The following is a 14,100-nucleotide window of genomic DNA, read 5'->3' on the forward strand; positions in this document are numbered from 1 at the left end:
TAAGCTTAAATAAGTTTGGGAGTAAAAAGTCACATAATAAGTTGCATGGATTATTTGTGCAATAATAGTGTTTAACATGTTTTTTTAATGAGTACCTAATTATTATATATTCTTTTCAACCTTTGTTTAACTAGGCAAGTCAGTTAAGGACAAATTCTTATTTACAATGACAGCCTACCAAAAGGCAAAAGACCTCCTGCGGGGACGGGGGCTGGGATTAAAAATGTTAAATAAAATAATTACATATAAATATAGGACAAAACACACATCATGACAAGAGAGACAACACAACACTACATAAGAGACCTAAGACAACAACATAGCAAGGCAGCAACACATGACAACACAGCATGGTAGCAACACAACATGACAACAACATGGTAGCAACACAACATGATAGCAGCACAAAACATGGTACAAACATTATTGGACATTATCTCTGTAACCTACACATGAAATTATCTGTACAGTCCCTCAGTCGAGTAGCGAATTTCACACACAGATTCAACCACAAAGACCAGGGAGGTTTTCCAATGCCTCGCAAAGAAGGGCACCTATTGGTAAATGGATCTGCCACTTTTTTTCTTTTTTTTTGCCTAAAATGACATACCCAAATCTAACTGCCCGTAGCTCAGGACCTGAAGCAAGGATATGCATATTCAAGATACCATTTGAAAGGAAACACTTTGAAGTTTGTGGAAATGTGAAATGAATGTAGGAGAATATAACACATTAGATATGGTAAAAGATCCTGATTAAAAAGTAGACATTGAATATCCATTTGAGGATGGTGAAGTTATTAATTACACATTGGATCCAAAGACACAGGTGTCCTTTCTAACTCAGTTGCTGGAGAGAAAGTCAACCCCTCAGGGATTTCACCATGAGGACAATGGTGACTTTAAAACAGTTACAGAGTTGAATGGCTGAGGTAGGAGATAACTGAGGATGGATCAACAACATTAAAGTTACTCCACAATACTAACATAAATGACAGCGTGAAAAGAAGGAAGCCTGTACAGAATAAAAATATTCCAAAACATGCATCCTGTTTACAATAAGGCACTAAAGTAAACCACAAAACATTCGGCGAAGAAATACACTTTTTGTCAAGAATACAAAGCATTACGTTTGGAGCAAATCTGACACAAAACATCACTGCATACCACTCTTCATATTTCAAGAATGGTGGTGGCTGCATCATGTTAAGGGCATGCTTGTCATCGGCAAGGACTAGCAGAGTTTTTTAGGATAAAAATACATTTAAGGGCCTCCCGAGTGGCGCAGTGGTCTAAGGCACTGCATCACAGTGCTAGCTGTGCCACTAGAGATTCTGGGTTTGAGTCCAGGCTCTGTCGCAGCCAGCCGCAACATGGGGCGGCGCACAATTGGCCCAGCATCGTCCAGGTTAGGGGAGGGTTTGGCCTGCAGGGATGTCATTGTCCCATCGTGCACTAGCGACTCTTGTGGTGGCCCGGGCGCAGTGCACGCTGACACGGTCGCCAGGTATACAGAGTTTCCTCCGACCCATTGGTGCGGCTGGCTTCCGGGTTAAGTGGGCATTGTGTCAAGAAGCAGTGCGGCTTGGTTGGGTTGTGTTTCGTAGGACGCACGGCTCTCGGCCTTCGCCTCTCCCGAGTCCGTGCAGGAGTTGAAGCGATGAGACAAGACTGTCACTACCAATTGGATACCACGAAATTGGGGGAAAAAAATTTAAATATATTTTTTTATTGTTTTGTTTAGTGTTGTGTTGTGTAGTGGCTAGAAGAAATCCTGGTTCAGTCTGCTTTCCAACAGACACTGGGAGACAAATTCAACTTTCAGCAGGACAATAACCTAAAACACAAGGCTATACACTGGAGTTGCTTCTGAGTAGCCTAATTACAGTTTTGACCTAAATTGGCTTGGAAATCTATGGCAAGACTTGAAAATGTCCATCTAGCAATGATCAACAACCTACTTGACAGAGCTTGACGAATGTTTTAAAGGTTAATTGGCAAATATTGTACAATCAAGGTGTTCAAAGCTCTTAGAGACTTACCCAGAAAGACACAGCTGTAATCGCTGCCAAAGGTGATTCTAACATATATTGGCTCAGAGGGTGAATACTTATCTAATCAAGATACAATGTTTTATTGTCCATTAATATAAATATATATACATAACCGTTCAAAAGTTTGACGTCACTTAGAAATGTCCTTGTTTTCCATGAAAACATACATGAAATTAGTTGCAAAATGAATAGGACATTTTGTCAAGATGTTGACAAGGTTATAAATAATGATTTTTAATTGAAATAATAATTGTGTTCTTCAAACTTTGCTTTCGTCAAAGAATCCTCCATTTGCAGCAATTACAGCCATGCAGACCTTTGGCATTCTAGTAGTCAATTTGTTGAGGTAATCTGAAGAGATTTCACCCCAAGCACCTCCCACAAATTGGATTGGCTTGATGGGCACTTCTTACGTACCATACGGTCAAGCTTCTCCCACAACAGCTCAATAGGGTTGAGATCCGGTGACTGTGCTGGCCACTCCATTATAGACAGAATACCAGCTGACTGCTTCTTCCCTAAATAGTCATTGCATCGTTTGGAGCTGTGCTTTGGGTCATTGTCCTGTTGTAGGAGGAAATTGGCTCCAGTTAAGCGCCGTCCACGGGGTATGGCATGGCGTTGCAAAATGGAGTGATAGCTTTCCTTCTTCAAGTACAAATCTCCCACTTTACCACCACCAAAGCACCCCCAGACCATCACATTGCCTCCACCATGCTTGACAGATGGCGTCAAGCACTCCTCCAGCATCTTTTCATTTTCTCTGCTTCTCACAAATGTTCTTTTTTGTGATCTAAACACCTCAAACGTAGATTTATCTGTCCATAACACTTTTTTTCCAATCTTCCTCTGTCCAGTGTCTGTATCTTTTGCCAATCTTAATCTTTATTGGCCAGTCTGAGATATGGCTTTTTCTTTGCAACTCTGCCTAGAAGGCCAGCATCCCAGAGTCGCCTCTTCACTGTTGACGTTGAGATTTGTGTTTTGCTGGTACTATTTAATGAAGCTGCCAGTTGAAGAATAGCCTTCATTTCTCAGAACAAGATTAGACTGTTGAGTTTCAGAAGAAAGTTCTTTGTTTCTAGCCATTTTGAGCTTGTAATCGAACCCACAAATGCTGATGCTCCAGATACTCAACTAGTCTAAAGAAGGCCAGTTTTATTGCTTCTTTAATCAGAACAACAGTTTTCAGCTGTGCTAACATAATTGCAAAAGCGTTTTCTAATGATCTATTAGCCTTTTAAAATGATAAACTTGGATTAGCTAACACAATGTACCGTTGGAACACAGGAGTGATGGTTGCTGATGATGGGCCTCTGTACGCCTATGTAGATATTCCATAAAAAATCAGCTGTTTCCAGCTACAATAGTCATTTACAACATTAAGTGTCTACACTGTATTTCTGATGGACAAAAAAAATAGCTTTTCTTTCAAAAACAAGGACATTTCTAAGTGACCCCAAACTTTTGAACGGTAATATATATAATTTCTCTTCCACTTTGACATTACAGATTATTTCGGGTAGATCATTGACAAATAAATTAGAATTAAATCCATTTTAATCCCACTTTGTAAATCAACAAAATGCAGAAAAAGTCAAGGGGTATGAATACTTTCTAAAGGCACTGTATGTACTTTTCTGGGACTGAAAAAAAACATGAAATGTTGTGGCAACCAAGACAAACCCACTTGTAATGCAACTGTAAACATACCATTAGTGTGAATAGTGCATTTATATTGCCATCTTGTGGCCTCAGATAAGACTGCAGCCCTCTGCATCCTCTAGTTACGAGAATGAAAATCCCCAAAAGTTCTGTATAAAAACAAGGACTATGTGTTGAAGGGCCATGTAACCACTTTTAAACTGTCCTCACATATTGCATTAAATGTGTAAATGTACATACTAAAAGTGTTTCTGAGTGTTATCGCTCATTTAGTTACTGTAAGAAGGCAATAGGGGAGGCAATGATTATTGTATTGAGACGTTACATTTGTCCAGATGAGATCGTTTTTAAACAAGATGCGCACTTCCTCATAGCTTCTGTAATAATGCAATCATTCACTGTGACATTCATTCAAATCATCTCACTCTCCCCCACCCATTCAAGTCTCTTGTGTGTCCGATTAAACTTTTCCACAAGGAAATAAAAAAGTCTACAAAGCACCCATTGCAGTCAGGATCTTCACAAGTCTCTGAAAACTGATAAATCATTGTCAATATGGAAGAGTAGTAACCCTTGGGACAATAATGATAGTCAGCAATTATAATTGTTCTATACTGCACAAGCCCCATTGCACTTGTAGTGGTACTGTCTAAGATAGTACCTGAGCTGATAGGGCAGTGGAAGGATCTCAATGCCCTGGTACGTAGTGCAGCTACAGATCACGGCGCGGCACAGGTGCTGCAGGGTGAAGGGGAAAGTCCGGGGCAGGGGGAGAGCAAGGAGGGGCTCGAAGAAAAGGCATGTGGCCGGGTCGCTGTAGTGCCGGAGCAGGCCCGTGACACTCGGGTCCCGGTACATGCACGGGTCGCGTCCGTCGAAGCTGAAGCGCTTGCCGTTCTGCTCAATTCGTGCATGGAGGGAGCGGCTGTAGCGGCGGAAGCTGACTGAGAAGAGGAATTCGTCCTGGGCCGAGTCGCGCAGGAGGAAGGTGCCCTCTGGCTGGCCCTCCAGGAGCTCCTCGGCTTCGAAGCGGTCAAGCACGCCCCAGTAACACGGGCTGTTGTTGATCTGGAGGAGGTCCGGGACAAGGATGTAGTCGGTATGGCTGTCACCATGGGCTGCTCCACCTTGTGGACAGGACGGCTCCCAGTCCTCAAGGCTCAGGGGCCTACTTGAGCAGATGCCCTCGCAGGAAAGAGGCGTCGAAGGCGGAGACGAGGACGTGGAAGGGAATTGTTCTTTGCTGGCAGCATGGGAAGCCTGAGCAGCTTGGGCAGTCTCTAGGTCCACAATGGTGCTTGGGTGGGTGGCGTGCTTCTTGATGAGGTGCCAGCAGTGGGCCAGCTCCGACTTGGGTGAGAAGGGACACTTGTCCTGCATGAGCTCCGAGACATGGATCTTGCGCTTGGACCAGAGGAGCACGGAGAAAGCCCCCCTGGAGGCCCCTGTTGGGTGGCCGTGGTGGTGACGGTGGCCGTTGCGGATAGGGAAACACTGACCCACCGCATCCTGGAACTTCTGCCGGAGGGAGCGTCGAGAAAGGGCTTTTCGACAGGGGACGTCCGTGTCGATTTCCCCCAAGACGGTGCAGCTACACTTCCTCTCTCGCCGTTGCCATGGACACGAGGTGGAACGCACCCCCTGCTCATCCATCGGCCCCTCCCCCTCCGGACCCCAAAGGCCGGGGTTGTTCCGGGAACTCCGGGAGCGTTTCTTGCTGCTCCACACGTAGCTGTCTGCACTCCAGCTGCGGATGCCACATTTGGGACGGGTGTCTGAACTCCAGGATTTCTTCTCAGACATGGTCCTCCCTCCTCTTCATACAGCTCTGTGCTACATCAATGGACAGAGATAAACAAGTAAATATTTGGATTAAGTAACGATCACAGATAAATCAATGGGATTGTTATCAACAAAAGCTTTGAAATAAAATTTCAAATAGTACGAGTAGATGGCATATCATGTTAGTTTAGAGAGGCAAAGCTCAGATTCCACACAGGTAGGCTAATACTAATAGGCTAATACTAGGCTCCCACTGGGCACAGATGTAATTTAATCATCTAGTTTTGATTTAATTTTGGTTCAGTTGTCAACAAACGTGAATTCAACACGAAATCAACTAAATATGTCACCTTTTCATTGGATTTAGGTTAAAAGTTGGGTTAAAAGAAGACTAAATTCCCTTATGTTGATGACTTTTTGAAAATCCAATCAGTTTTCCATGTTGATTCAACATCATCACATATAACTTTTTTGTTTAAATGACATGGAAACAAAGTTGATTCAACCAGTTTTTGCCCAGTGGGCTAATACTGTAATGGTGTATTTCCATTGAGAACTTAGCCCAGTGTTTTACCCAAAAAGCTCAGACTTTTCTGTTTCCATCTACACAGGTCCAGAACCTGTGTCTCACTGGGCGATGGCTCCGGATGACCTGCTCTAACTTGGGACCAAGCCCAGGCCACTGGTACTTTTCAGCTTTCATTTACATAGCAATGGCTAACTGTGAACATGGGTTAACAACTTCCATTGTTAGCACCTTCTCACAAAGAACTGTCCTAATGATGCAGAGGTTGTTAAAACCTTGTATCGGACCCTTTTTTTCAATTTTCGCCTAAAATGACATACCCAAATCTCACTGCCTGTAGCTCATGACCTGAAGCAAGGATATGCATATTCAAGATACCATTTGAAAGGAAACACTTTCAAGTTTGTGGAAATGTGAAATTAATGTAGGAGAATATAACATATTAGATCTGGTGAAAGATAATACAAAGAAAAAAACATGCTTTTTCAAAGAAATCTAAAAGTCATAATCTTTGAAATACAAGAGCAAGGCCATTATATCACTTCGGAGTCTAAGCGCAATTTAGATTTTGGCCACTAGATGACAGCAGTGTAGGTGCAAAGTTTTAGACTGATCCAATGAACCATTGCATTACTGTTCAAAATGTTGGTACATTTTCAAGTACATAACTATAGAGAACATACACAATATATATGGTAATAAAACATTTAAGTTTACACACTCCCAGGAATGTCATAAATGATGGAAAATGTGCTTCCCTACAGAAAAGACACTAACCTTTACACATCTAGATGGGGGGGGGGGGGGGCAGACACGGCAGGGGTTAAAACTGTAGAACCCAGTTACAACATTTGAATATAAAAAAAGATTTTTAGCAAACAAAACTATGCTACATTTTATCTCTGGGACCCCCAGGATGACAAATCAGAGCAAGATTACTGAATGTAGTAAGTACATTATTTACCTTCAGAGGTGAATGTATCAAACCAGTTGGCATGATAACTGGGGTGGCTGGTAGCCTAGTGGTTAGTGTTGGGCTAGTAACCGAAAGGTTGCTAGATCGAATCCCCAAGGTAAAAAAATCTGTTGTTCTGCCCCTGAACAAGGGAGTTAACCCACTGTTCCTGGGCATCATTGTAAATAAGAATTTGTTCTTAACTGACTTGCCTAGTTAAATAAAAATATACGTTTTTTGTTGTTGTGCACTCTCCTCAAACAATAGCATGGTATTTTTTCACTGTAATACTGTAAATTGGAAAGTGCAGTTAGATTAACAAGAATTTAAGCTTTCTGCCCATATAAGACATGTCTATGTCCAGGGAAACAACATCACGCTAATCACTTTGCGCACGTTAGCTCAACCATCCCGTAGAGGTTAAATCTGCTCTTCACAAGTCCTATGTCAGCCCTATCTATATGAAAATACAGTTCCCAAAAAACAACACTAAAGCGTTCATTACCATAATCACTGGTGAGTCATGACAAACTGGTGCTGTTGTAACGGATGTGAAATGGCTAGCTAGTTAGCGGGTGCGCGCTAGTAGCATTTCAATCAGTTACGTCACTTGCTCTGAGACTTAAGTAGTGTTGCCCCTTGCTTTGCAAGGGCCTCGGCCTTTGTGGAGCGATGGGTAACGAACGCTGCTTCGTGGGTGACTGTTGTCGATGTGTGCAGAGGGTCCCTGGTTCGCGCCCGTGTCGGGGCGAGGGGACGGTTTAAAGTTATACTGTTACATTGATGCTGTTGACCCGGATCACTGGTTGCTGCGGAAAAAGGAGGAGGTTGAAAGGGGGGTGAGTGTAACGGATGTGAAATGGCTAGCTAGTTAGCGGGTGCGCGCTAGTAGCATTTCAATCAGTTACGTCACTTGCTCTGAGACTTAAGTAGTGTTGCCCCTTGCTTTGCAAGGGCCGTGGCTTTTGTGGAGCGATGGGTAACGCTGCTTCGTGGGTGACTGTTGTCGATGTGTGCAGAGGGTCCCTGGTTCGCGCCCGTGTCGGGGCGAGGGGACGGTTTAAAGTTATACTGTTACACTGTAGCCTACTGGAGAAATCCGTTAGTGAACGGTGTTTTTATCGATTTTATCACCAATTGTGGACTTCCTTTATAGTAGGCTGACCTCTGACAAGGAGAGTTCCAGTAAAAAGCCCATATCACTGGTTTATGACAAATGACAACAGAAATAAATAAATAATCTTTATAAACTACTTATACACATTATTACATAATTTATTAACCACTTAATTATATAAAGCCTGTTGTACAGGTCCTATTTATAATGTACAAATGTGTTTTAATGTTAGAAATATATGCGCAAATTGTACAATGATTTACCAACAGCCATCTTTAATCCTGGTTTATAAACAGTTTATAAGAAGAGCAGACCCTCAAATAAACCTACTATTGGTATTGTTATAGACTGCTTGCCTTCTCACTAAAACATGTCCAGGCATGTAGGAGGACTGGACAAAGTCAGTGTAATTTCAGAGGCAAGACAATTCCTGACGTTTGAGAGTGCCCCACAGAATGATATCCAACCAATTATATAAAAGTACACTTACTATACAGTTCTACAATGTTTAAATATGCATCCGTACATACCAAAGTATTTTTTTCTGAAAAGACACAAAACAGTAGCCTAATTAAAAGCTAATTTAATATATTTTTAAAGAACATTCAATAGCGAGTAGCCTACACTCCCCCTAATCTTCTAAATTATTTAACTGTTGATTACGTTTGTCTTGAGACTGTCTTACCTTTCAAAATCGTTTTAGAGAGTCAACATAAATGTTTCCAAATTATATTATAATCTCTCCATTTGAGACGAGGAACGAGCGTTCGGTCCTCTGTCCAGAACCCATCTCCAGTGTGTAGACTAGTTCCGCGCTCTTTATAGACAAATCCTCTTGGGATTTGATCGTTTCCTCATTTGTTGGGGATGGATGTGTGAGTGAGAATGCTGCATCCTTTCCTCAGTAGCCTCGCAGGCATGTAATGGCTACAGCGCAAAGCGCAAGGTCTCACAACCAAAAGACAAGGCCTATTGTTTTATTAAAACTATAATGATAGACCTACAGTATATTTCATACCGGACACCTCTGATTATATATTTTTGGGATATAATTTTGCCTAGAATTTTATTCATCTAGCCTATTTATTTCAGCAAACAGAGACTGTGTGCACAGTGGCGACCCGTCATTCAGGGCAGGTAGGGCAGAGCAAAAAAAATAAATATATATATATATATAAATAAATAAAATTGCATGTTATTTTGGCATTAATACGTGTCAGTTTTCAAAAAAAAAAAATATATATATATATATATAATTGAGTTAATAAAACCACATACAACCATGATCTCTTTTTTGTTTTCTTGAGTAACGCAGCTCCAAAATGCAGGTGTTTCAGCCAGTGCTTTCTGTGGTGGTAGGGCAGGCCAGCAGAAAATAGGAGCATTGCTCTGTGATTGGCTCAGTATTCTGTCACTCATGGGGACATTGCGCAATCGCCTAGCTTCTGTCCTTAAGTAAGGCTAGACATCCAAGAAGGCTCAAGGTCATTGGCCACAGAAATGAAGTCAAATCACGTTATATGTACAGTAGCTCTGATTGGACTGAACATGTCAACGTCTTACTTTCACAATCTTAGCTAGCAATCATCATCGTGAATCAAGTCTACTGGCAAATCCTTTTTAATCTTTGTCACATGAAGAGAAATAACAAAGAGAAAATATAGATAAAACGTATCGGTGCTCATCGGTTATTGGACATAAACATCACACAACAAGTTGGAAATCGCAAATTCAACAATGAGTTGTTTGGAAGGAATCGGTGACTGTGGCTAACTGCAAGCATTGCAACTGGGAAGTCAGACTGGGAAAATACGTTTTGAATGGTCATCCAACTCGGAATTGTAAATATTTTTCTTTGATGACAAAATTTGCCAACAAAGAACCGTCGCACACAACAAGGTCCAAAAGTCAAAACATTTCTTATATGCTGCTAAATAAATGATGTAATATGCCAGGGAGATATGGTCAGCCATATCAGCTATGTTTTTTAAAAAGGCAGTAAACGAGGCTGAATGAACTGTTTCGCTGCCAGACATGGCTCCGCTGATAGCCAGGTGTAGCGGTGGTAAGGATTCACTCCATGGTGCTGGAATGAAAGCTCTGCTGTTGGGATAGCTTTATGTAAGCTCTAAATGTTTGTGGGCACCGCTTGTCGCCGTTATAGTGCAATTCATGTTTTGTTTAGGGCCTCCCGAGTGGCGCAGTGGTCTAATGCATTGCATCGCAGTGCTAGCTGTGCCACTAGAGATTCTGGGTTCGTGACCGCGAGACCCATGGGGCGGCGCACAAGTGGCCCAGTGTCGTTCGGGTTAGGGAAGGGTTTGGCCGGCAAGGATGACCTTGTCCCATTGCGCACTAGCGACTCCTGTAGTGGGCCGGGCGCAGTGCATGCTGACACGGTAGCCAGGTGTACGGTAAAGTGAGCATTGTGTCAAGACGCAGTGCGGCTTGGTTGGGTTGTGTTTCGGAGGACGCACATCACTCGACCTTCGACTCTCCCGAGTCCGTACTGGAGTTGCAGCGATGAGACAAGACTGTAACTACCAATTGGATACCACAAAATTGGGGAGAAAAAAATACAATTAATGTTCAGTGTTGTGTACTGGCTTTGCTGGGATGCATCTAAAAACCATTTAGGGGGGGGGGGGTTGCCCCACCAATATTTACGTGTTAAAACATAAATACATTTGCTCAATGAGCACTTATTGCCTCTCAAATACATTGTTACACTGTTGTTGGTTCTCAAGCTAGCGAATTCTAGCCATATCAGCATTGACATGAAATCAGTCAAAACACCTCCAAACAAGACATGGTATCAAAAACAAGATGAAACGAGCTGAAACGAGTCATTTAGCCTACGATTCCCCACATAGCAGTTTCTTGTCATTATTTCTTGCTAGCAATCTGGTCATCCAGAATCACAACAACACGCTGACTTCTGCCCCATGGAAGAACGGACATCGTTTTCGTGACATTGTCAGCTCCCCATCTATTATGCCATTTAACATATTTAAAGGTGCAATCTGGGATCTGGGAATCTGTTCATTGGTCATGATGACACCCATTGAATCTTGAAGAATATAACTTATAAATGCCTCATGAGCTTATCACAACTGTCTCTTATCCTATTATAACCCAAAATATAAGGCTTACTTAACCTACTCCATTGTTTATAGGCCTATTTGTGTGGTCATCAGTAAAAACAATGTTACTATTATTGTCTTTACATTGACTGTCATCCCTTGTGTCCATATAGACTAGCTGTGTCTATGAATGTGATATTGGTTTAATTTATCCATCCCCGCCTCTGCTTTATTGCAATAATTGTACCTTTGAAGAAATAACTGTAGCCTATATTATTATTGTTCTGAATACCACCTGATGGTAGGCCTCCCCACACATTAACAACCTCCTAAATATAATTAGGTGACAATAATAGCCTCTGTCTGTTAATCCATTCAACCTTGTTAGAGAGGAAGTGGCCTGGCTTTTAGATCGCATCGAGCACATGATTTATTGATTGGATAATCAATATGAGTCTTCCGACAGGTTTGTCTGCTTCCAGGGTCTCTTCAAGTTGCTCCAAGTAAAAACACAGGTTATTTTGACTGTGATTCTACACATCCATGGGTTCAAATACTATTTGTAAACATTATAAATACTTTGATTGAATTTACCTCTTGCAATGGAACCAATAGAAAAGTCCCAAAACTGTCCATCTGGCACTGCAGGAAGGCTATGTATTCCATATGCCATTCCCAGTTCCCCCAATGATTGTCTCTAGAAAACCTGTGGTATCAGATATCAAAAGAAGCATTTGAAGGCTGGATTTAAAGGGACTAATCACTTTTAGGCAAGTCAGTTAAGAACAAATTCTTATTTACGATGACAGCCTACCGGGGAACAGTGCCTTAATCAGGGGCAGAACAACAGATTTTTAACTTGTCAGCTCGTAGATTCGATCTAGCAACGTTTCCGTTACTGGCCCAACGCTCTAACCACTAGGCTACCTGCCACCCAATAACTAAGGGTGCGTTTGTAAATTCATTCTGGAGTGTCAGAGAGCGCTCAGCTCTCGTAAATTCAGAGCGTTGTGAGATTGTCGTTGTTAATTCAGAGCATTTCGCTCTCGAAGTGTTCAGAGAGCACACTGGACGCTCTGGCCAAGGACTTGGGTTGATCCGAGTGTCCTGAGCGTTCTGACCTCACAACTGTAGTCAAGCATTTGATTGGCAGGTAGCCTAGTGGTTAGAGTGTTGAGCCAGTGACCAAAAGGTTGCTAAATCAAATCCCTGAGCTGACAAAATAAAAAATTGTTGTTCTGCCTCTGAACAAGGCAATTAACCAACTGTTCCTAGGCTGTCATTGTAAATATGAATTTGTTCCTAGTTAAATGATAAAAGCTAGCTTGCTAGCTACTTCTAGACATAAATGATAGGACACCTCTGACCGTTAGGCTGTTTATGTTATCCAGAGCGCTGGTGACTAACTGTGCTGCTGGCAACAATTTAAATACACTTCTTTGCCAACGTTTGCTGACACCTGCCATATTCAACGGGTGTTGAGCGTTCATGAATTCATCAGTTATTCTGTGCTCTGAAATTGGAATAGATCGCCAGAGTGAATTTACGAATGCACCCTAAGTGCCCCTCCTTTGTTGTCATTAATGAGCTGATGTCATGTCCATGTTTAACAGGTCTTGCCTATTAAGCAGACGATGACATCTTGACTGTATGTATTATTCATTTAAGTGAAACCATTACATTTATCCAAAATACTCAATATTCCAATGAGACCTAATTGGATTTAGCGTGTGTGTGTCCGTGTGTGTGAGAGAGATAAAGAAAATCAGTCAAGTCTATAAAACTTCAGGTAATTTAGCGACACTACTACTCCTATGAAACAGCAGTTTAATATTTGATGAGTGTCACCATAAAGTCCAAATAGTGTAATAAATCTCTTCATGTAGTACAAAATGTTCAATTAATTAGGCACTGGGGCATAGGCTTTATCGACCACCAACAGAGCAAATGAGTAATCGAACCAGTTAGTAGTTGGTTCCTGAGTCAAATGATTTGTGTGATGATGAATGAATTACTAGGATGACTCCTCTCCTTCCCTCTTGTGTCCCTCTTATATGGCCATGACACTTATCCTTTTTGTCCCATTTCAGGAAGTCTATTGAATATGATTCTATTCCCCGGTAGTCTTTTCACAGCAGTTGGTTCAATCAATAGAATGTCTGGCTTTTGTCAAGTTAAAGGTAGGCCTTCATGGCATTCTAGCATTCACAGCGACACCAGAGACTTGCACACTCTTTACCGCACTCAAACACAAATTACCGCACTCTTACAACCTTTACCACACTCATACAACCTTAAAGAGAATTCCGCCACTTTTCAACCTCCTATTCGCTAACTCCAGCACCAAACCAGTGTTTAGGTATGTGAAAAGGTATCCTCGCTCATCAACTCACCCTTGACCGCTGGCTACGTCCCTTCCGTCTTCAAGAGAGCGAGAGTTGCACCCCTTCTGAAAAAACCTACACTCGATCCCTCCGATGTCAACAACTACAGACCAGTATCCCTTCTTTCTTTTCTCTCCAAAACTCTTGAACGTGCCGTTCTTGGCCAGCTCTCCTGCTATCTCTCTCAGAATGACCTTCTTGATCCAAATCAGTCAGGTTTCAAGACTAGTCACTCAACTGAGACTGCTCTTCTCTGTATCACGGAGGCGCTCCGCACTGCTAAAGCTAACTCTCTCTCCTCTGCTCTCATCCTTCTAGACCTATCGGCTGCCTTCGATACTGTGAACCATCAGATCCTCCTCTCCACCCTCTCCGAGTTGGGCATCTCCGGCGCGGCCCACGCTTGGATTGCGTCCTACCTGACAGGTCGCTCCTACCAGGTGGCGTGGCGAGAATCTGTCTCCGCACCACGTGCTCTCACCACTGGTGTCCCCCAGGGCTCTGTTCTAGGCCCTCTCCTATTCTCGCTATACAC

The 14,100-nt window shown here is 42.4% G+C and overlaps 1 protein-coding gene across 1 annotated transcript; it reads right to left on the bottom strand.

The window, feature by feature from the left end:
- Positions 1-65: 65 nt before the first annotated feature.
- socs4 (suppressor of cytokine signaling 4) lies at positions 66-9,119 on the bottom strand. Its single transcript, XM_055863883.1, has 2 exons — positions 8,784-9,119; positions 66-5,551 (listed from the first exon to the last, which is right to left on the bottom strand). Exon 2 carries the CDS (start codon positions 5,519-5,521, stop codon positions 4,328-4,330), a length of 1,194 nt encoding a protein of 397 aa, XP_055719858.1. The 5' UTR covers positions 5,522-5,551; positions 8,784-9,119; the 3' UTR covers positions 66-4,327.
- Positions 9,120-14,100: the final 4,981 nt, after the last annotated feature.

The sequence above is a fragment of the Salvelinus fontinalis genome, chromosome 15 (assembly GCF_029448725.1).
Source record: "Salvelinus fontinalis isolate EN_2023a chromosome 15, ASM2944872v1, whole genome shotgun sequence".
In the NCBI taxonomy this organism is placed as follows: domain Eukaryota; kingdom Metazoa; phylum Chordata; class Actinopteri; order Salmoniformes; family Salmonidae; genus Salvelinus; species Salvelinus fontinalis.